The sequence below is a fragment of the Cyprinodon tularosa genome, unplaced genomic scaffold (assembly GCF_016077235.1).
Source record: "Cyprinodon tularosa strain WSP-4 unplaced genomic scaffold, ASM1607723v1 ctg26, whole genome shotgun sequence".
In the NCBI taxonomy this organism is placed as follows: Eukaryota; Metazoa; Chordata; class Actinopteri; order Cyprinodontiformes; family Cyprinodontidae; genus Cyprinodon; species Cyprinodon tularosa.
The window spans coordinates 2,098,032-2,121,167 of NW_024038961.1; the positions used below are offsets into that span (position 1 = coordinate 2,098,032).

The 23,136-nt window shown below is 37.2% G+C and overlaps 1 protein-coding gene across 1 annotated transcript in view; it reads left to right on the plus strand.

Annotated features, from left to right (window-relative positions):
* The window catches only part of elp2 (elongator acetyltransferase complex subunit 2), a 43,012-nt gene that overhangs the window by 8,027 nt on the left and 11,849 nt on the right, over nucleotides 1-23,136 (plus strand). The window contains exons 8-18 of the mRNA XM_038288955.1: nucleotides 804-950; nucleotides 1,129-1,224; nucleotides 2,496-2,596; nucleotides 12,675-12,806; nucleotides 13,491-13,640; nucleotides 15,402-15,593; nucleotides 16,284-16,353; nucleotides 16,539-16,634; nucleotides 17,653-17,710; nucleotides 20,369-20,441; nucleotides 22,346-22,538. Coding sequence (XP_038144883.1) covers nucleotides 804-950; nucleotides 1,129-1,224; nucleotides 2,496-2,596; nucleotides 12,675-12,806; nucleotides 13,491-13,640; nucleotides 15,402-15,593; nucleotides 16,284-16,353; nucleotides 16,539-16,634; nucleotides 17,653-17,710; nucleotides 20,369-20,441; nucleotides 22,346-22,538 — 1,308 coding nt within the window. The remainder of the gene's footprint in view (nucleotides 1-803; nucleotides 951-1,128; nucleotides 1,225-2,495; nucleotides 2,597-12,674; nucleotides 12,807-13,490; nucleotides 13,641-15,401; nucleotides 15,594-16,283; nucleotides 16,354-16,538; nucleotides 16,635-17,652; nucleotides 17,711-20,368; nucleotides 20,442-22,345; nucleotides 22,539-23,136) is intronic.

Genomic DNA, 23,136 nt, shown 5'->3' on the forward strand with positions numbered 1-23,136 from the left:
GGAAATAGGAGGTAATATTTAACTTGGATACAGAGGAAATAAAAAGGCAATGCATTTACCAACTATATAGGCAGGTGATTTTTATGTGAAATAGGGTAAAATTGGCAAAAGACCACTTTTATTAGGGCGGAGGTGAAGTTGTAAGAATTCTTTGTCATATTTAGGGATTAATATAACTATGCTGAGCTCACTTTAAACAGACCCATATAAAACATGTCAGGTGTATTTTGGGTAATATAAGGCCAACCTGTAAATGTCTAATACTAATAGACCTGAATTATAAATTTCACAATACTCTATTGTTTGGAAGTTGGAAATAATTTTCTTTATCATCCCCTTCATCTGATACACATAACAAATAGGGATGTAAATCACCATTTTTACCATGATGGGAGATTATATTGATTTGTTTGGATGACAGTAGGATGCTTATTGATAGTCAGTAAAGATAAATGGAAATTTTATTAGCAATTTAAAATGATCAATAACATCTAAATCCATTTAAAGATTTATAATTTATAAAAATAATGGTTAAAAAGTTCACTTGTTCACATTCTGACACAGTATAGCTGAGCCTACTATATTCTGAAGATGCAGATGTGGAGCGATCCCCCCCCCCCCCCCCCCCCCCCCCAATATACTGATGTATTTATATATGACTAGTTACAAAGGCAGTATTTTATGTGTTGCATAGTGTTGTCCTTTCCAATAGAATTTGAGTTCATATAAAAACAAACCTGGTAACTTTGAGGTCTGCAGAAGAGAGAGTATTTTCAGGTTTTCTCTCTCTGTGTCTCATTCAGGGGACGAGCTGTTATTAGCCAGCTGTTCACAGGACTCTCTCATCAGAGTATGGAGGCTCTGTGCCAAATCTGGCACAGACACCATCACAGAAGATGATCACTCCGTCATCAAAATGAAAGAGGACGTTTTGGAAGTGAAGGACAGAGGTGAGTGGGCCAGCCAGGCATGATTACAAAAAATGACGTTAATTAACCAAATGCGGAGAGATCATTCTAATGGGGAAGGCTTTCATGCTCACTGTAGTCAGGACAGTATATGCTGATATTTGATTTGCTACCAGGACATGTTTGGTTGATGATACTGATATGTTTTTTTTGTTTACAGGAATGGTTTCACAGTTTGCTGTGTCTCTTGAGACAGTTCTGGCAGGACATGAGAACTGGGTTTATGGGGTCAGCTGGCAGCCTCCTGTCTTTAAAGGTAGTCTGATTTATTTTTTATTTTTTTCCTTTTCTAAGGATTTCTGCATACGTTTATCTGATATGAAATTTGAAAGCATCACTTTGCAATTGTTGAAAGAAATATATATTTTCTAAAAAGTATTTTACACTTAACAAAAATATTAATCCAACACTTTTTGCTAACGCTCCCATTTTTATAAGTTGAACTTAAAGATCTGAAACATTTTCTGTATACAAAAAATAACCATTCCCTGAAATGTTTTCCAATCTGTCCAAATTACAATGACAAACTGCAGTCAGTTGGAGACCCGGTGAGGGCGACTAGCATCTAGCATCCCTGAGATGGTTTCTGAGAGTTCAGATGGTCTCAGACGATCTTGGAGGTGAACATGTTGGGTTTGGATTGCTTACACATAGCCTATGATTATGAGGCCTGGATGTTCTGTCAATTTATCTGAAATACCTTTGGAGAAGGTTTCTGGTCGAGGGATGAAGATTAAATGAATGGGCAACATACCTGCAGTCAGCATAACTGCAAGCTCCCTCAAAACTTGTGATATCTGTGGCATTGTGCTGTGATGAAACGCCACATTTCAGAGCGGTGTTTTACTGTGGCCAGCCTGGCACACCTGTGTAGTAATAATGGTGTCTGATCAGCATCTTCATATGCCACACCAGCTTGGTGGGATGGATTATTTAAGCCAAGGGGAAGTGTTGAATGTCACAGATTAAGCCAGATTTGTGAAAAATATTTCAGAGAAATGGTTACTTTGAGTTTATGGCATTTACTGCCATTATGCCATTCTTATCTAATTTGCCACATTAGAACTATGGTATTTGTTAAAATTGACTCGTGTAACATTTTTGTTTAATTTTCAGTCATGGATTAGCCCCTCCTGAACCGAAATAATTTTTTTATTGCGCTTTAACGTAGACAAATAAAACTCAATCCTGTTTTATCCTCAAATATTCAGCATATTAATCATTAACTTGTAGGAAAACCTTTTGCAAGTTGTTGAATCCTAAATATTCCAAGATTATGTTAACATTATGCTTTTTTGCATAATCTGTGCTCAGTAAACCATGTATTGTAACATTTCTAACAGACAGCAGCACAGAATTATTAGCAGACTAGATGACTTTTATTGGATAAAAACATCTTAATTTTTGTAGTTAAAACATGTGGCTTGTGAATATCTTTGCAAATCACTGGCTAGAGTCTACCATTGAAGATTAGCTGTAAACATTTAAACTATAGGGGTCTGAGTTTCCCTTTGTCTCCCCCTGCAGGTGGTGAGTGGCATCAGCCTGTTGTTCTGCTTTCAGCCTCCATGGACAAAACCATGATCATCTGGGCTCCTGAGGAAGGATCTGGAGTCTGGGTGGAGCAGGTCGGTGTTGATTTGAGTGTGATGGTCTATGCAGACACACACACACATTAATCCATCATTCTCTGCAGCCTGCATGGGGCATACAGGGTCTAGTTATAGAGCCAGCCTTGTGTCAGTCGCTCCTCTGCCCAGAATCTACCTCTCCTGCGTTCTTTCTACTATCTTAGTTCCCACTCTCAGGATCACTGTCAGACAGTGATGAAGAGGAACTGACTGGTACACCGCTGAGTGTTGGAAAGATGATGTCGTCTTCTCAGATGTTTCACTCTTTCGCTCTCCCACCCCTTCTTTTACAGCATATTTCCCAAATCCATGGAAGAAAGAGAAGGTGGTGAGAGGCTTCTGTTGCTCATATATTTATTTTAAAAATACATGGAAAAAGAAATTCTTCAATATATACAACTTTAGAAATTATTCACATAAGAGGAGAGGTTTTAGTCAAAGGTGGATAAAAAACTAATACTGTCGATTAACTGGTTTTCTACAATAATCGGGTTGAAAAGTTCAAAGCCAGCAAAGCTGGAAGGAGAGGAATCCACTCTCAATGAATTGCAGGGAAGGAGACCAGACTTTATTGAGCTGGATTAAATTATCTCTAAAGGGTTGCTGAGAGCTTTTTTAAATGTTCAGCAGCTTGTTAAAAGATTAAGCCATTGATTTATTGATTGTTTTGCTTCTTCGTTACAGTTGAGTGATATCGTTTTCTTGGGCAGAATTAATTTCGATTGGAGCCGACGATTGTGATGTCTGAGTTGTTCTGTGCCAGAGAGGGGAAAGAAGGATGCTTCAGATTGGGTTTGATTAATAGTTTCTTACATCTGAAAAAAGTTTCTCAAATGTTGTGCAAAGCCAGAAATTGTAGTTAAATCTATTGTGGAAGGTTTTTCAAAAGACCCGCACTCTCCACTAAAAAGAAATGCACATGCACAACCCTGTATCCAGAGAAGGAACGCCTATTAACAAGTTTGCGAGAGAATGCAGGAGCCCATTTCTCCTTTTGCAAGCTTTGTTTAAAAGTTGCTGTTTGCATTGCTCTAGAAGCTTGCTTTCCAAAAGAAGATCTTAAATTTTTCTACTATGTCAGACTCACCACCAGTAAGTGAAAATGGGGACGAGCACGTAGGACGGTCTTAAGCCCGGCCTACGATGTGCGATTTTGGAGGCGATTTTCCAGTCGTTTGAGAATCTTTCGATCAGGCTGACTTTCAGCCTGATCGTGCGTAGTGCACAGGGGGTTACGAGCGGCGATCAGGCTCTCAGTACCACCTCCCGATCAGGAATCGCGAGGCCGGTAGAAAATCAAACATGTTTGATTTTTCTCCCGACCGTTGTGGGCAAATCGCTCAGGGTGCATGCGCAAACACGTATTCTTCTGTAAACACAGCAGCATGGCAGGGATGTAATTAGTGAAATGCAGTTCTGTCTGTAAAATTGACAGACCGTAGTAGCCATGTTTGCTCAGCCATGTCTTTTTGCTAAATACGTTGCACAAATTCCCAAAGCAGTGCGTTTCATTCTACTGAGCTTAATATTCCCCTTCTATTTGTTTGGCTTCCAGATAGACGTGTCAGAACAGCTCCATCTCACTGCGGAGCTGAGTCCGATGTGATTTTTTTGTCGTACAGTGTGAGCAGGCAGATCGCACGAGAGCGTCGGGCCGAACTTATATCGTGAGCTGTTAACTCACACTTTAGACTAAACCCTGCGATTAGTCGTACACTGTGAGCAGTAGCTGCGTGCAACGACTGAAAAAAATCGCACAGTGTACGCCCGGCTTTACGTAAACATATCACCAGAATGATTGACAATTAGAAGGGACCACTTATTTTGATGATCCACCCAGAAAAATAACATCCTCCACTATACCTTTAATGTTCCTCCTCAGGTGGGAAAAGTATGCATATGATGGAAGTTGATTTTACTTTCTAAATAAGTTTGAAAAAAGACAGCAGTGCAGACTCAAACAGTATCTCCAAATATTTTTTCAATGCGATCTGAATGCCTTTTTTTCTTGTTTTCTTGCCTCCATTTGTCTTTCATTCTTTTAATCCTTTCTTCTCTTCTTTTATCAATTTTTCTCTTTTTTTGTTCATCATGAAAAAATATTAATTAGTGATTCATACTAGAATTTTTACTGAATGTCAGTAGTTGGCTTTTCCCAGAATCTTTCATTTAATTTTATTCCCCAAGCAAAGCCGTTCAAACTTGTTCTCCTCTGCGGCTTTTCCATCCTTTCTTTCTCTCTTTGTATTTGTACCATCTTATTTCGTTGGAAACTTCCTCTCTTTGTGCTCCCAGCAGCTCAGGCCGTGCCAGAGTGGAAGCTCAATTTAACACAAGTGTGGATTGGGAGGAGAAAAGAGCAATTCTCTCCCCATCTGCTCCACACCTTTTTTCTTTTTTTGTTGTTGTTGTTATTGTTCCAAAATACATTATGTTCTCAGGTGGTTTAGGATGCCGTACGGCCTCTTGCTCAAACGTTGGTCCAAAATAAAAATCAAAGACTTGTTCACATATGCAGATATCCTGGCGTGCGTCATTTCAGATAAACACACATATCCGAGTGAACAGAGACCCAGTGTGTGATTGCACTCCAGGCTGATGAGGTTTCAGCACTTGATCTGCTTCTTTTTTGCACCTTTGATCCCATGGTTTTATTTTCACGGTGATTAGCTACAAAGATTAGTTTCCTTTCTCAGAAAGTTTATGATTAGGGCCTGAAGCCCTCGAGATGATCATGTTCTTCTCAGGACCACTAAAATAGACCGATCAGTATAGGAGAGGGAGGAAACCAGCAGCAGAATAAGAGAAGTCTGGTATAGAGAATCTTTTATTTTTTGAGCTTTTATTCTAAAATGGAAAAAAAAAAAAAAAAAAAAAAAAATTCAGATGTTGAATAACCTTTGTGTTATGATTCCTCTTTCAGGTATTCACAATAACAAAACCCTAAAAAGAAAGCGATTCTACTTTAGACTTTATAAATTAAGTTTGAATGTCTGTTTAATGCTATACTATAGTTGAAGGTCCTCGACCGCAACAAGAACAAAGTTTTTGGGCGTGGCACTTACTATGGGTCTAAATGACCAGCCATGTTTGTCTTAATTAGCCGATTCTACAGAGAAGTGCTTCGCATCAGCACGCTGATTAGAGTAATTGGTGGGTTCTGAAGGACAGCGGGATTAGCAGTGGGGCGGTCAGAGGCTACCGCTGTGGGAAAAAACATCTTGCCACAGAGACGCTGGTAATTAACATCTACGACTGACCACAGGGAGCCACCAAAACGTCTAGAGGGAAATTTAGTTTGTGTTTAACTGATAACCTTTTTTTTTAGCATTACCTTAGATTAAAAAAAATGATTCCAAGACCAAATAACTAAAAATTTACATTAAAACAACTCTGCCATAATATAATAACTGATTGAATAACTGAATATTTAATTTCACTTCTAACTTCAGGGTGTATATATATATTACTTTGATTTCAAAGAACCGATATTATCCATGAAACAAAAATAGCATATTGCATAAAAAACATCAAAAACGTCATCAGTCATGTTAACAACTTATAGAAAGGTTGAAGTAGGATTTGGTTATAGGATACTAAAAAAAGCTTTGAATAATTCATCCTCTGATAATAGAAAACCCAAACATCACTGCAAACCGACCAAGATCGTCTGTGGAGGAGCACCAGAGAACCACAGCTTCATAGGATATCAGATTTTTACACACTCTACACATCTGGTGAAGATTGAAAATCTGCAAAACAAAATGCATGAAAAAAAATTAAGCTTTTTGGTAAGAATGTCCCAACTGGTTTGACTTCAGCCAAAAAATGTCTTTCTGAATATTTACCATTGATGCAACCTCCTCTGGGAGGAGGAGTGTTCCTGCAACCTAATGACTCAAAGAATTCAGCTGGTTTTCATTGATAGAAACTTTTCACAAGTCTTTTTTTTATCATATATATATTTTTATTATTTCTATCGGAGCCAAAAGAGGAAATGACAAAACAAATATGTATACATATATACATACAAGCATACATAAAAAAAAATATATTCACATAAATGTACATACATGAATGACTCTTGTTGTGATCACATACAGATCTATAAAGTTAGTACAACACTGACAAAAGCATCGCACCAAAGTAAAAATGGGAGTGAAATCAGCCTGCAACTAAAACCTCGAAAATAAACAAGCTGATTGGATTAATCCAATTCAATCTACTTTTGTTTGAAGTTTCTGTAACCCATTGGTGAAAAGAAAATGATTCAGTGCAACACTAACAATTTTTTATTAAGCAGTTATGTTATCGGTCAAAATCATGTAAAAACAAAAAAAATGTACAGGTTGTTCAGTATAAAAATAAGTGTAGGTGTCTTTAAGTTGAGCAGGTAAATGATGATTTGCCAATGGAATGAGAGTTTCTATTCTTAAAATAAGATAATTAGATAATATACACTAGAAATAAGACAATTTCGTTGTTTTTTTATTTTTAAATGTAAATTGTATTGTTAAATTGGCAGAGTGTCTCACCTCCTCGTTTCAAGAACAAATGCACTCATGTTAACTAAAAATTACTTATTTAGATTTCAGTTTTTTTGCAGTGTACTTATACTTCCTTATAAATAATATGAATACATGGAAAATACAATCAGTCCTTTTTTAATAAGTTTTTTTTATATTTTTTTTAAATAGTTGGCAAAACATCTTTAAAACAAAACTGAGAAGAAATGTTCTTACCTTCCACTACTTATGCTGTTTAGTAGTTGCCATGACGCGTATGACTGAGAATTTACAAAGGCAGAAATGTCCTAGATTACTTAGAAGTCAAGTTACACACTCCTCGGATTTGGTTCTAAAAAAAACCAAAACAAAACTGAAATAAAATACAAATATTCATCAAAAATGGAAACACCTGATTATTGATAATATAATTTAGGCTTAATAAAAACTCCCCACTCAGCTGCACCTCCTTGTGTTTTTTCATAATGCTATGATGCTGTGGAGAAGCTTTTCTTTAATCTAAGGTGGTTGTTTCTGAAATTCTGTTAGTTTCGTACTATATGTAAAGTGTTACACAACTTCCAACTTTTTTTCCCCTTGGGACTGTTCTATAGATGTCTTTTTGCTATTATTGTACCCAGTGTTGGGGAAAGTTCTCTTTCTATGTGAACTAGTTAAAAGTTCAGTACACACATTTTAAAAGGAACTAGTTCAGTTCATAGTTCATAATTCAAAATTTTTAACTAAGTTCACAGTTCCAAAAAATGAACTAGTTCATAGTTCTTTTTTTTTTTTTTTTCATATATTGCTCAATTGAACCATAGCCTACTGTAGAACCACAGACAGCAATTATTTTATCAGTTGTAACACTGAAACTGTGCATCAGATTTCATCTTCATATCCAGTTTGGAATCCTTATCCAACCAGGGTTTACATTAGCATTGAGGTCCATTTACTTCTCACTAGTAGCAGCTGCAGCTTTCACCCCTACAGTATATTCTCAAAAACATCAGGAAAAATGTGCTGCTTGAATGGTCTTTTTTTATGAGGAATTATTAAAAGAAAAACAGGAAAGTAGTCTTTAAGGTGCAAATGTTTTTTTAATTTTAATAATTTTTTTCCATCTGAAATCCCATTTCAGTACATACTAAAAAGGAATACTGGAATCCTGGAAAATGATACCAGGCAGGTTTAAGTGCGGATTTTTTTACTGAAAGCCGGCGGGCAAAGTTTGCAGAGAAATGTAAGATTGTTGCCATCATCCTCACCGACCACCTGGTCATAAAACTGTTTTAAGTGATAATACTGCTGCTTTGTCGCATCCACGGTAGCCTCCATGCTGCTGTGGCTTCCATGCTGCATTTTGTTTTGATGATGCATGCGGCTGTAGGCTACGACACTGGTAGCTGGTGTTGCCAGATTGGGTGTTTTTCCCGCTACATATTAAGGCCTGTTTACGGTGTGATTTAGCCGGGGTTTCGCCTGGAGGGCTCTATAGAAATTTGGCAACCTATTGAACGGAGCTGAACTGAGAGAGCGTGCCGTTCACAGACACCAGAATGAACGAGTTCACAATAACGTTCATCAGGCAGTAATGCAGTACGTTCAGTTCACGTTCGCCCAAAATATGAATGAATTCATGAACTTTCGTTCAATGAACGCGTTCAGGCACAACACTGATTGTACCTTGAACACCGACCTTTGCTGAGGCCAGTGGGGCCTGCAGTGGGTTACCTGTGATTTGGGTTCTCTGAGTAATTTTGTTAGATCTTCCATGTTTTCTCCATTGTCTGTAAATGCTAATCAGATTTACAGTCTTATTATTTGTCCAAGAAATCAGTCCTTTTTTGTATTGCGCTTCATAAAAGCCAAAGAGTTGCATTGGAAGGCCTTCTCCCGATACGTAACACGTTCAGTTATTTTGCTTGGTTGATCCCATTTCATTTTCTTAGTTTCTCTCTAGGAATGATACATATTGTCTAGTCTTTTCTGTCCTTGTCATATTCCTCTTCAGCATCACCACTGTCCAGCGTAGGCCGTGAATCCATATTGTTCCCCTTCTGATCATGACAGACGACAGCATTTAGCCCCTGTGTGTTTCTTTTCATGATTTATAGCCTGCTCTTCTGTGCAGAATTTTAAAATCAATCTGCTTAATGTTGTATCTCTTCCTCTCAATCTCACCATTTATGTCTCTCCCAGGCTGCCTCTCCTCCCCTTCTGTCTTCTTTAATCTCCCTCGCTAAAGGATCAGGCCATTCAATGTAAAGACATGCCGTTATCGCTGCCATTTGTTCCGCTGCGGTCCGGCATCCTTTCAGGCATTATTTAGAAGGTCACTGATGACCACTGAGAAGCCTGGATAATTGACTCTTTGGCATCTAGTTTGTGTGCTTCTTTTTGCGTCAGTAAAAAAATTTAATTTCAAAATATGCAGCTCTTATAATTCCCGTGAGTGAAAATTCATGATAGAAGACCCGGGCTAATTAAAGATTGAGTAGATATTGCCTATCTATATTTGGTTTCGAGGCAAAGGGAATTGTGCACTATTTCTCGGTGGTCCAGTCCTCTGTATAAATCTATTTTTCCTTTGGGCTCAATGAACCTGTTAAGGTTTAAGGGCCATAAAGATTTTTATTGGTTTTATTCCTAATGGTTCAGGGTATTCAGCCTCGTGGTGTCAAAGACCAGGCCTCTCACAGTATCCATTATTTTCCTCCACTTTTTCTCTTTTTCTGGGGATGAGTAGACACAGTAAACTAAGGTCTTTATGTGTATGTACACACACACACACACACACACACACATGCGCATGCATATATATATATTGAAATAAATCAATTAATAATCAGCCAAAGGTTCCTCAAAGAAGGCTTTTTGCGAAATAAAACTAAAACCTTTCCACTTGGGTATCGAGCTCTATTTGATATAGCACATTCACAGACTAAAACAATTTGTAGCTTAAATGCAAAATGTTTACATATTTTTCTTTTTTAACAATTTTGTGTAATTGCTGCTCAAAGCGGGTTTCTCTCTCAGCTAAAGGCATGTTTTAGAGTCTCTACGCTCCAGTTAGCAATTAATCGATTACTAAATTAGTTGACGATCACTTCAATAATTGATTAATCACAAATAATCCAATTAATTGTTTCTGCCCTAATAAATATATATATAAAATGAATTAATTATAATAGATAATCTTTCACTTGATTGTTTAGCTGTTCCAATTCCAGTGTTTTATTGTTATTAAACTGTCACATGTACAGCGCAATTATATTAACTCTCTGAATTTAACCCATCCCCTTGAAGAGCAGTGTGGGGTTAAGGGTCTTTGCTCAGAGACCCAGAGTGGCATTCTGTGGGAGTTGGGCTCGAACTTAGAATCTCAGGATTCCAAGCTCTATACTCTAACCCAGGGGTGCCCAATCAGTCGATCGCGGTCTACCAGTCGATCGCGGGCGGAGTTTCAGTCGATCGCGAGAAGTTTTGCAATGTAGACCTATTTATAGCTATGACAAAAAAAAAAAAAAAAAACATTTTAAAAAACAGTAATCAAATCATTGATCACGAGTATTTTCCTATTTTTATCTGTTTTCCTGTTGAATTTTAATCCATCTGCCAGTTTCTCTGCCAATGCAAAATGAAAATGAAAAGTAGTAAAAAAAAAATAAATGTATATAAACAGTGATATAAACATATGACTGTAAATGTACAATTCTAACGTTTTTTTGTTTTCTCTCTACTGGACTGTGTGTGTGTATCAATTGGTGTATTTAGATTTTTTGACTGCACAGCCTTTGTCTGGATATCTTGACTGCTCTTTTCTATAGATTTAGTGAGTGAGTGAGTGAGAGAGATATGGTGTGAAGTTCTTATGAGATTGTTAAGTTCTGCTTTTGCAACCTATTTTTTGACAATTAATCATTTCCTCGTTTGTTGGACTTACTGTATATTCTCCCCCTGTGCAAATAAAAAACAACTACTGCCCATCCCTTGTGCTTGGCTTGGTAGATCTCGGCATGCCTTCAACTTCAAAAGTAGATCTTGGTTTAAAAAAGGTTGGGCACCCCTGCTATAGAGATATTAATTTAGCCATATATCTTCCTGATGTCCACGTATCGATACCCATATGTCACTTTGTAAGAGAACACATTTTTTGAGCTAAATAGGATTCCATATCTACAGTTTTTCCACTTTAATCTCTTTAGATCAGCCAACAGCAGCAGGGGTTTAGATAATGCTGCCTTTTTCTGAGGCATCCAAGTAACTCTGCTTCTTGAGGAGTGTCACATTAGGTCAGTAGCTATCTCTGGACACATTGCGTTTACGCTGTCAAACTAATGCATTAACTTTGAAGGCAGTGTAAGGAGAGATGCACCTCACTTGAGTGCATCCATTTCTGTATTCAGCACCATCCAGACACCATCACATCACTCACTACATGTTATTCCTGATGTGACGGTGATTACAATTTCTCAGTTTTTTTTAAGTATTGTCCTGTTATCCAGCAGGTTCCCACTAGTGAGAGGTGTAGAGTCGGGATATCAAATTCAGCCTTGTTGATGACCTTGAAAAAGTCATTTTCCTTACAGCCTGTTTTAAATCATCCCTAGGTACCATTTTTGGGTCTTTGCAGGAGCTTTAGGAAGTTTAGAAGAAGCTCAATGAAAGGTTGTCAGCCTATCTGCTGTCTCTACTTAAATCATAAAATGCTCTCTGCCCCAAGTTGTCAGTTAAATTCCACAAAACTGGTTCCGTAACTGTTTGCATGAAGAAAAGCACAGCAAATTTATAATTTAAGGGGTCATTATAATCCTAAAATAGTCCTTTTTATGTTTTGTTATTGTTCTCCTTGTTACTAAAGTCATTACTTGTCTTTTTTTTTAAGTGAACTAGCTTTTCAGTGGCAGTTCAGCCCTGATGAAGGTTTTGTACTTTCAGTCTGAGGACTGGGTCAGAGATCCAAATCGCTTTGTGCATTACTGCCAGGGATATAAAGCTGTGACGTTTCTCATGATTAGTTGTTTCATGTAATGTGCTTTGGTTAAATTGCTTTCATTATTTACTAGACAAATCTATTTTTGTTTGGAGGAAAGCACGGGCTTATTCAAGTCTAATGAGTCCCATTTTGTTTAATTTCTCATCAGATTTGTCAGCTTAATCTTATTTGCCCTCTTTTTAATTCCCCTCCTCACTTCTGTCCACCATTAAGAACTCTTGGTTAATGAGATTTTAAGAGACTGAAACCATACTGGAGAAGCTTTTCTTCATTCTTATCCCTCGTTTTCTATAAATGTCATCGTTCAAAAGGTTGGGCTAAACAAATTATCCCCCTTAAATCGTGCTGTACTGTACATAGTGGAAGAGCAGATGTTAAATAATAAATAACAGCTTTTAAAAAAGATGTCCTATTTGTCAGTTCCCCCCATTTTTAAATATTTTTCAACCATAATGTTACAGCTTTGACCTAGTTTCCAAATGTTTTTTTCCAGCTAACTTCTTGTTTTGTATTGTGTTAAAAAGATGATTCTGTTGTTTGATCAATACTTTTCTGTCCTCTTTAAAACCAGGTGCGCGTAGGGGAAGTAGGTGGAAACACTCTGGGATTCTATGGCTGCCAGATGAGTCCGGATGGATCAATGATTCTGGCTCATGCTTTCCATGGAGCGCTACACCTTTGGTGCAAAGATCAGGATAAACAGGTGACAATAATGCCTGTTTAAGAGATTTCCCTTGTTTTAATGCTTACATTCAGAGGAGGACTGGGCATCTGTACCTTCTAGAGATGGCATAAACTTAGAGCTTAAATTAATTTCTATTAATCTTTTCTTTTATATTTTCAAAAACATAGTATGGAAAATCAGATGGCATAAAGTGGATTTCTGTCTCTTCTTTTTTGCCCTATTTGAAGTCAAGTTTTGTTGTTTTCATCTTAAGGTCCAAATATTGAAATGTTTCTTTTTTTCCACCTTTTATTAAAAAGAAAAAATCCCTCAAAAACTTTATAAACAGGTTCAGTTATAAAGTCCATAGAATGTAAAGACCAGCAGGTTGATATTTCTATACAGCTACACCAACAAGGAGAAGAACAATTAGTTCCACCCTGTCTCTCTCTCTGCCAATCACCAAGCTTCTGCGTGTTGCTGTCAGGTGTCACTGGGAGGGAGGGGAGGTTTAATGCAGACATGGCTGGATTTAGATCCCATCTAACTGAACAGGAAATGCAAAGTTTACTATGAACCAGCAGTTCATGAAAATGAAATACAATGTTTAAGGGGAAAGGTTTGTTCCCGCTGCTTCATAGTTGTTCACAGTTTCATCATAAGCACTGCTTCAGAAATAGACATGAAAACTAAACCTTACCTAAAGTAAAGTTTTGGATGCAGGGGGAGTGGAGACCTGCAGTTGTGATATCAGGTCACTTTAATGCCGTCCAAGACCTGCGCTGGGATCCAGAGGGGGAGTTTATCCTGAGCGTGGGCTCAGACCAGACCACCAGATTATTCACTCCATGGAGAAGGCAAGACAGCAAACAGGTAAGAGGTCCCAACACTGCCTCATAAATGGTAAAACAAGATAAAGTGAGACTTTGGTGTAGAACTTTTGATTTCAGAGATGTTTGATAGATTTTATTTTATATCTTATAGTTTTCCGTTTATAATTTTTCATTTTAGGGTGTTCTTGTTTGTTTGTTCAAAATATAGAAATATTTTTAATCATTCAGTCATTAAAAATTTAAAGAAACGTGATTCAAGATCAATTGACAATGAAGTGACCTTTAAAGCAGAAAAATTGCTTGGAAAAACTCAGTTCTATCTTTATTTTATTTTGTAAAAGCTCTCATCCAACAACATATGGAAATAAACTCACCTGTATTGTAGAAGAATAGCAAAGTCCCTTTTTTTAAGTATTATTTGATGATACTTGTTACTTATTAGTTACCGTCCTTTATATTTAATGCAAAACTAAGGAAGTCCTCTTTTTAATAGAATAACAAGCTAAACTGGTAGGGTCTAAAAAAATGGAAAATTAAAAAAGATTATTAATTTATCTATAATTATATAAGATTTCCATTTAATGTGATAAGTTGAAAAAAAATCTAAGAGTACGATTAGATGCAAAAGTCTTTCATAATCAACACGCCAACATTTCACTAACAGGTCTTCGGGTTTCGTTACCGTTAGCCTTACGGCCAGAATCATTCAACATTTTTAATGTGGAGTATTTGTATTTTAAAAGGTTATATAAGTTTGAGAAATAATCTTTAACCCCCCCACCACCTGCCTCCTATGTTTTTCTTTATAGGAAATCTCTTTTTTAGATGTTTGTCAAAGTTTTAGAAACATTTCAATTTTTCTTTGTATTATCAGAACAGAAATATGAAGAAAGTTGCTTGTTTTCTCTATTTATTTTATCCTAATATTATAAAAATCCAAAGTAAAAGAAGTAATTAACCTTTGTTTAAAATCCTTTTAAGTAACCTAATATAGCTTCTGAAAAGTTGAAAGAAAAGTATCCAAAAAACAACCTTGGATTAAAGCTACAGTGTGTAATAATTACAGGGATATACAGTCAGAAATGTAATATATTATACATAACTATGTTATTTATCATCATCTACGAGCTCAGCCTCTTAACCTTAATATTTGCGTTGCCTTAGAATTTGTTATTTATAATTACATAGGAGCGGGTCTCGCAGCCATGGAGGCAGACATCTTTGCGCTACGGCAGCGCAGAGCCAACAAACTAGCGATTGCGAGATCGCCCATTACGCTCGAAAGTAACTACGGCAAGTTGAGAGAGATGAACTGAGACGGTACTGAAATCTATACCCTACACAGACTAATGAAATATTATCTGTAAAATTATCTATGTAAACAAACCTCATCACTTGAGAAGGTAGGTGATGCGGACGTCGTGCAAGACATTTTGTCCCGTAACGCTCGGCGTACTGTTGGGGGGGAGAAGCGGTGGGGGGATATGTTCATGTTGCTGCGGTCTGCAGTCTGGACGTTAGATGTCGCTGAAAATTACACACTGTAGCTTTAAACTGCAGTATGTGGTTTACCTTTAGTAAATGGGAAAAGATCCAGTGTCGTTTTATTGTGACAAAGGAAAGATAAGTTGTTGCAAACTGCTTAGAAAACATATAAAAGTTTATATCTATATATTAATGCAAGTTACATTAACAAGTCCTGAAACTATTATCTGAAAAGATTAAAAATTGTCTAAACTTTTCTAGTTTCCACATGAAGAGCTCAGGATTTTTTTTATACTTGTGCATCTTCCCTCTGCAGGTAACCTGGCATGAAATCTCCCGGCCTCAGATCCACGGATATGACATGCAGTGTCTGGCCATGGTTGGGAGGTTTCAGTTTGTTTCTGGAGCTGATGAGAAAGTCCTCAGAGTGTTTCAAGCGCCTCGTAATTTTGTGGAGAACTTCTCTAACATCTCAGGGATTTCTAAGGAGAAGCTGCTTCAGTCCAGTGTAAGTGCATCCTCTCCTAGGATCTGATTAGCTCCAAAAGGAGTTCACATCCCTTCAACCTTTTCACATTTCATTGCATTTCACTGGAATTTTATGCAGTAGATTTACACAAAGTAGGCTATAGTTGCGAAGCTGCATGAAAAAGATGCATTGTTTCATTAATCTCTTTGATTATTTCAAATAGATATAATAAAACTGTGATATGCATTTGTTTTCACCCCCTGACCTGTCTGTAGAACCACTACTTGCAACTTTGACATATGCAAGTCTTTTTGAGTTCACCTCCGACTTTGTAGACCTAGATACTAAAAGCCATTTCCATTCTTCATCGCTAAATAGCTCGGACTGAGTCAGATTAATGGAGAGCATCTGTGAGCATCAATTTCCGAGTCTCGCCCCAGATTCTCAATCGGACATGATTCTTGACTTTTAGCAAATGAGTATAATTGTCTAACCCTCCTTGCTGCAGCTCTGGCTGCATGTTTTAGGTCTGTTATCCTGAAAGAGGAAAGCCCACATAGGATTTGTGCTAACCAACTTTGTCTCTATTGCTTAAACATTGCCATAAAATCTTAATAACATACATTAAAGATCCTGATTGTAAGGGGAATAAGTGCCACTGATGGAGACCTTTTGTTTAGCTGTTTTGTAAGTAAATGTCTCTTTCTCCATCTGTTTGCTTTTTCCCAGGGCTTGGCCAGCCTTCCAGAAGGAGCTAGCACACCTGCCTTGGGTCTCTCCAACAAGGCTGTATTTCAAGGTAAAATACCTTCCCAGCACAGGATTTAAGTGTTTCAATGCTCCTACTGGGGCCAAGTTTTATCTTATAATTGCTTTTTATTCAAAAATCAATTTAACTTTAACTGTGTAGTTGGACACAGCTGTGCCCAATCTAGTTTAAAAGCTTTGTTCAATATTTTCATTCGATTAATGTGGAATTTACAGGCGACCTTGTCCCGAAAAACGGCAAAGAAGAGGAACAGTTCAACAGTATATCTGAGCAATACCAGGAGTCCTATTTCCACCCACTCAGCCTGACCGGTACAGTAAAGCTGCACAATCAAATCTATCTTCAGAATTTCATCAACTTCTAGATTTGAAAGTGAGTTAATATTTTTTGGTAGATGAGAGATGGGGAAAAAAGGAAAAAGTGAAGCAAGGAAAAGCAAATTTCATCACAGGTTGTGCTCCGTAAGGATAAACTATCTTCAGAAATTTAATTACAAACTTTTTTTTCTTTCCTCGTGGGAAAACATTAAATGGATGCTTTCGATAAGATTGGCCAAAAAAATACAAGAGCCAAGTGACAAAGCATTTTAAACCCTCTGGGCTGGAGGGTGTTGAGAGCCGTCATGAGCATGAGTGAAGCCGCTACTTAATCTGCAATGCTAATTAGAAAGCAAGCCTATGGGACTGCAAAGCTTAACTATCGATAACCTCAGGCGGTGGGGGACCAACAAAGTCTTCCAGCTGCGGTTAACAATGTATTTTCTTCTGTTAGATTGGTTTCTGCAGGCAGGAAAAGTGATGAATAATTAGGCCTATTTGACGAGATGATGACCAATAACAGTAACTAGTGTAGTTTTCGATTTCATTAATCCACACAGCATGCTGTGCTTGTGCTGAAACTGGCTGAGGAGGAGGATTGACTCTTGCCTCGAGTGCATCCCCTTAAAAACTTGTTAAAAACTGAACAGGTTTAATTCCGGCCAAATAAAAACTATGTGAAGAAACTTTGTCTTCAGGGGATTGTTGTGTTCTCAGTGTGGCATGTAGCTTTCAATTCATTGTTTCTCTCATTATCCTTCTTATGGTGCTCATGTTGTTTCTTTTCACTATAAATGATTCTCCTCACAGATTATTAGCCCTTATATATCAGTCCTTAACCATGTAGTGCTTTAAAAAAAGGAGTGATATTAATTTCAATATAATACAATTTTTCCTTTTATAAGTCTGCATTTATCACCAGAATAGGGTTTTAGAGGCTTTCAAGTGGTGTTTCGTTTTAAGGATGAATTAATTTTCATTTTCCAATGCATGTCTGGTTCTGTGGATTTAGAGCCTCCCCCAGAGGATGATCTCCTCCAGAACACGCTGTGGCCCGAGGTCCAGAAACTGTAAGTATCACCTTTGTTTTCTGATTTATATCTGCTGCTAAATGCTCTAAAGAAGAAGGTTTATTCTGCTCTTTTTTCGATTGACTTTTTATCTTAGGTGGAACATCTATTATTTCCGGAATGCATTTGTAAATCTGGAGTTACAGCTTTGTCAAATTTGAATATGTTCCCACTTGTCACAGAAGTTGAAATATTATTAGATTTTATGTGATAGACAAATGCAATGTAATGCATGAATGTGAAGAAATATGTTCAATTTATCCAACATAAATAAGTGAGAAATGCATCTGTATTATTTCTCTGTTAGCTGTTAATAAGATCAGATGTGGAAGAATGTGCATATGCTGTGTGGAGTAAACCTGACAGTGTTTCTCACCCTGGAAACCCCATCCATCTGTTAGATTTACAAAAGTACTACTGTGCTTTTGTTTTTTTATGGCTGGTAATAACTGCTTAGGAAGATGAACGATTTACTGTCGCTGCCCTCAGGATGTTTATTGTTGATGTTGTTTTAATATTGCTTAATATTTTTCACCTTTGTAAAAGAAAAAAGGTAAACCTGACCTCCACCAGTAAAGCGGACAAAGTGTAATACAGTAACATCTAGTAACAGATAATATGGAGTTTACATTTTAGCTTATATTTTCTAGTAACTGGAGCTGTTTCTAGGAATAAACTCCTAAATCTGCTTTAGCCACTCCACCAGTTTAGGGGTGAGTTCACCGATGACCTCTGGCTCTTTACAACTTCTCTGGTTCCTTTATGAGCCTCCAGTGTTTCCTTAGATTCTCTCTTTTTTCTTTCTTGAACTTGCTGTCAGTTTGAGTTCCTGCATTTATCACTACTGAGCTCCTCACCGCTGGGTCCAGCAGCATAATGTCCAGTCGATTAACTTCCAGCTTTTTATCCGTCTGTATCCGGAAGTCCCACAGGATCTCATCCCCATCGTTCTCCATCTCTCTCTCTCTGTGGTGTCTCCCACTATCGCTGTTTGACTTTCAGGATTTTGTCAGCACAAGTGTTTTTTTTTTTACTATATTTCAGCCAACAGGTCATAGGGTTTCATGGAGGCCTTTGCCTCTGCCCTTGTCTTGCATCCAGCTGTTATGTGCCACACTTCTTTAGGGCCATGCTTTTGCACAGCCTTCATCTGCATCTTCAATCTCTCTGTGGTGCACATCATGCACATTGGATGTTCATCTGTTAGCTCTTCATTTGGAATCAGGATCTTTGCTCCCTTATGCTGGGATTTTTTTTAACCTACTTAGACCCTGGCTCACTCCTTTTAAGGACAGTCACCAATGTCTGAAGGGTTTAAGTATTTTTGCTGACTATATAGATTTTGAAGCAACCCAGGATTCCCACATGCATTGTCTGTGGGGATTTGAACTTGGTTTTGTATTCCTGCAGATTAATCTGCCATCCAGTTGCTCAGATTAGTATCACTGTATGAGTGTCAATAAACACCAACTGATCATATTTTAAAACATATATGCAGCTTTTCTTTACATTCTCAAGAAAATAGGAATAGAAGTAGTTAAATAGTTAGAATACTGACTTAATTATAAAATTTTGTTTGGTAATATTCACCAAAGCTTATTGTTCTAACTGTAATATGATAATTTTTTTTATTGGGTGACACTGGAATCAGTACATTGATGCTGCATTTGTGCCTTTTAATGATTTTGGTCACTGTCTGTGTTATAGATCATCAGTGTGAACTTTGTCAACAGTTCCTCTATAAGTATAAAGAATTATGTATTCGAAAGATTTTCGAGGTTAAATGTAATGTTATATTGATGGGTGTATTGTGGTGTAAATGGAAACAATTAAGAAAATATTCTAGTGTTTTAAAAATGATCTTCAACACCCCTCCATGAGAGAGTGGCTCTTAGGCAATCGAAGGGACGTCTGTCTTTGTTTTCCCCAAAACATTTATTGCAGCTCATGATGAATTTTTAGAGGCTCATTATTGTTGTCCCCCTCTCTTCCAATCAGCCAATCAGAATCCTACCTTCTGCCATCCCACGAGCCTCCTCTCCAGGATAAATATATTGCCTCCATTTGTTGCCAATGCTAAATCCATTTACTAGTCAATCTGCCATAAACATGACGTATGGCGCAGCCTTTTATTCGAGGTGTGGACATCGTCTGTGTTGAAAAGCAGTTTTTCTGCCTCCATTTGGCTGCACCTCTTGAATCATTTAGAGCATAATAGAAACATTAAAATGAGTAAGTGGCCACATTATTTTTGTGGCATAAATAATGCTCTCACCATCGCGGCCAAATTACTGTCGTGTTTAAAAGCTTCCTGGTAGGAAAAAGATGGTCTTTTTTTTTTCTTCCTACTGAGCTGCAGACGATGATTTTAGTTGGTTGACATTTTGAAATGACCAGGTGATGGGGAGCTCAAAACGATTAGGCTTTGAGTGACTGGCTGCTCCATTTGTCATGAGTCAGAAGAAAGACCTGGTCATCGCAAATCTTTTCTCTATTGTGTTTTTTAACTCTGTAATTTCTGTTGGTGCTCAGAGTCTTAAAGCTGGAGTTTAGAACGAGTCGGATATATTTCTAAGTTTTGTTTCCTGTCATCCGCCTCTCCTCATGCATCTTTTAAGGCTGTTAAAGATTTATCTGATATTTCTGTTTTATTTCCAGGTATGGCCATGGATTTGAGATGTTCTGCGTGGCCTCTGACAGCACCAAGACCTTAGTGGCATCAGCATGCAAGGTCAGAGTTGCAGAAACAGACTGGTTCACAGTCTGCATTAGATCAGGCTCCTCTGCGTTTCAGTGGAAGATCAGAGAGGAAATGTTCTTTGATGGCAAACCTGCTTCGTTTTAGTCTGTGATACAAATTAAGCACTGAAGAACCTGCTGTGCCCTGACCTAACCCACACAGGTGGTTATCATCCGGAATACAGTTTGTTCTCTGACTTCCTCTACCATAAATCCTTCTTTTATGTTGTGAAACATTTTCTTACTCATATCCTGATGACTCTCAGCTCAGTCATTGTTGTCTGTGAAACACCACTGTCACCCACCATATGTTAGAAGAGTACCGCCTGTGTTTATATCCTACACAATTCAACAATTAGAAATATTGAAATCTAAGTTTATATCCACAATAACAGTGCAGATCAATGATCGGATACACTTGGGTTAAAACAGCAAAACTTGAAGAGATTGTGCAACCTACAAAGGAAACCCAATATAAGCAGTATTAGAAATAACTATCGCACTGCAAAATGAAATGGGAGCTTTTTTATTAAAATAAGTGTATTTTACTTTTTGATTAGAGCAAAAGACTATTTAAAATAGAAAAAAAAAACTATTCTTATCTATTCTTATTTCAGGTGCATATTATCTGATCATCTATTTTTTTTATTTTAGTTTTTTTTACGGCACTAGTGGCTCATTTTTCTGACAGTAGGCTGACAGGAAAGGGGGTATAAGAGAGGGGGAGAAACATGCGGCAAAGGACCACAGGCCGGATTCGAACCCTGGTCAGACGCGTCGAGAACTAAGACCTCCGTGCATGGGTCGTACGCACTAACTCTTATCTTATCTTATTTTAAAGGCAAATATACTCATTCTACTGGGAGATCATCTTATTTACTATGTAGAAACGTTTCATTTAAAAATTTAATTAATAAATCCTGCTATTTATAAGTTGTCAATAAATATTCCATTAATTAAATGCATAATCCCATGAAATATAAAAATATGCTTTACCTTATTTTACTTCATTATATTTAAATATTTATTTATTCAAAGATTTCTTAATTGCTTAATTTATTTATTTCATAATGGAGTGTTATTTTGTTACGCTTTTATTTTGTAAAGTTACTTTACGTATTCAGTGTCTTTTGTTTTTTGAACTCTGTTTTTCCATTTTAAGCTCCCGTTATTTCATGTTCTTGTATTTAAATGAGGAGGCAAAGTTTTATCCGTCTGGCGGCATTGCTGGCAGAGCTACATCCGCTTTGCAGAAACTGAAGGATTCTAATCATGATCACCAATTGAATTAAAGTATTGATTTAAGAAAAAAAAAACTTATTTAGATTTCAATTTTTTGCCGTGTATTATTTTAAGAATTTTCACTTCTTTTCAGGGGATTTCTGGGTTGACTAAAAGGCCAGTTTGTTGTGGCTGATAACATAGTGATATATCTTTATAGACAGGCTGGTCAATAATCCTTTAGGGACATTATAGCAATATACCCTCTTTATTGTAAAGAAAATATACACAGTACAAAAAGCGAAACTTAAAAAGATGGCAAACATTACTGTAATGCAATTTATTCTTTTAATTTTATCTATAGCTCTAACCAAGGGAAGGAATGTATTATTTATTGCATCCTTTACAGGATGTTCTAAATGTTTCTTGCAGAATTGCACTGTGACCAGATTTTTGGGTGTATCTAATCCTTCTGCAAAGCTGTGCTGCTGATATCTGATCTCACACAAATCAGCTGAAAAGTGACTTTCTTGGGATAGAAAAAAATCTAAAATTAGCTGGTGTAAAAAAACAGGCTTGCACGAAAAAACAAACATGCTACTCTGTTTAAAATTGTGAACTTTGTGCAGTGATTTACTGAACATATATGAGCTGATGTCTTCTGCTCTCACTTAGGCCTCTAAAGCTGAGCATGCTGCCATTCTGCTGTGGAGTACAGCCACATGGCGTCAGCTGCAGGCGTTGCCATTTCACACCCTCACAGTCACCCAGATGGCCTTTTCACCTGACGCAAAGCTCCTGTTGGCTGTTTCCAGAGATCGCACCTGGTCGTTATGGAGACGGAAGCTGCCAACAGCAGAAAGTCCAGGTAAGGAAAAACAAACACCATACACAGATTTATATATAACACATAACTGTCTTAACAGTTAAACAAAATGTGTATTTTTGTTTTTGCACCACCAAAGCTCCACAAATTTCCTGCTCATTAACAAATGAATAGTAGTTCCAGTTGCTGTAAAGCCAGAGCATCCTGTATCATTTATCAAGTATTTTCTCATACTATGACATCATCGTAAATAGTCTTATAATTATTTGTATGCCAACATATATAGCACCGTCTCACAGATTTTGGAATTTCTGAATTGGTTTTGTTGAAATTAACTTCTTGCTTTGCTTTTCTCTTGTCTCTTGACTAAACTATGTTTTCCATATTCTGTGTTATGTCTTATCATGTTTGAAGGCTGAATAGTTTCTGTTCTAAAACTATATCCTCTAACCTTGTTTATGATGCAATGTCACCTGATCCAACATTATAAACAAAATGAACCTTTGTCTCGTAGAGCTGACGGCCCAGTGCTGGTTTGTTCCATATTATCTCAAATTGGTGCTGATGAGTCACGATTGTGATTTTAGAGTGTTTTCTCTGTGAGGATTAGAACTCCTTTAAACGCATCTTTGTCTCTATA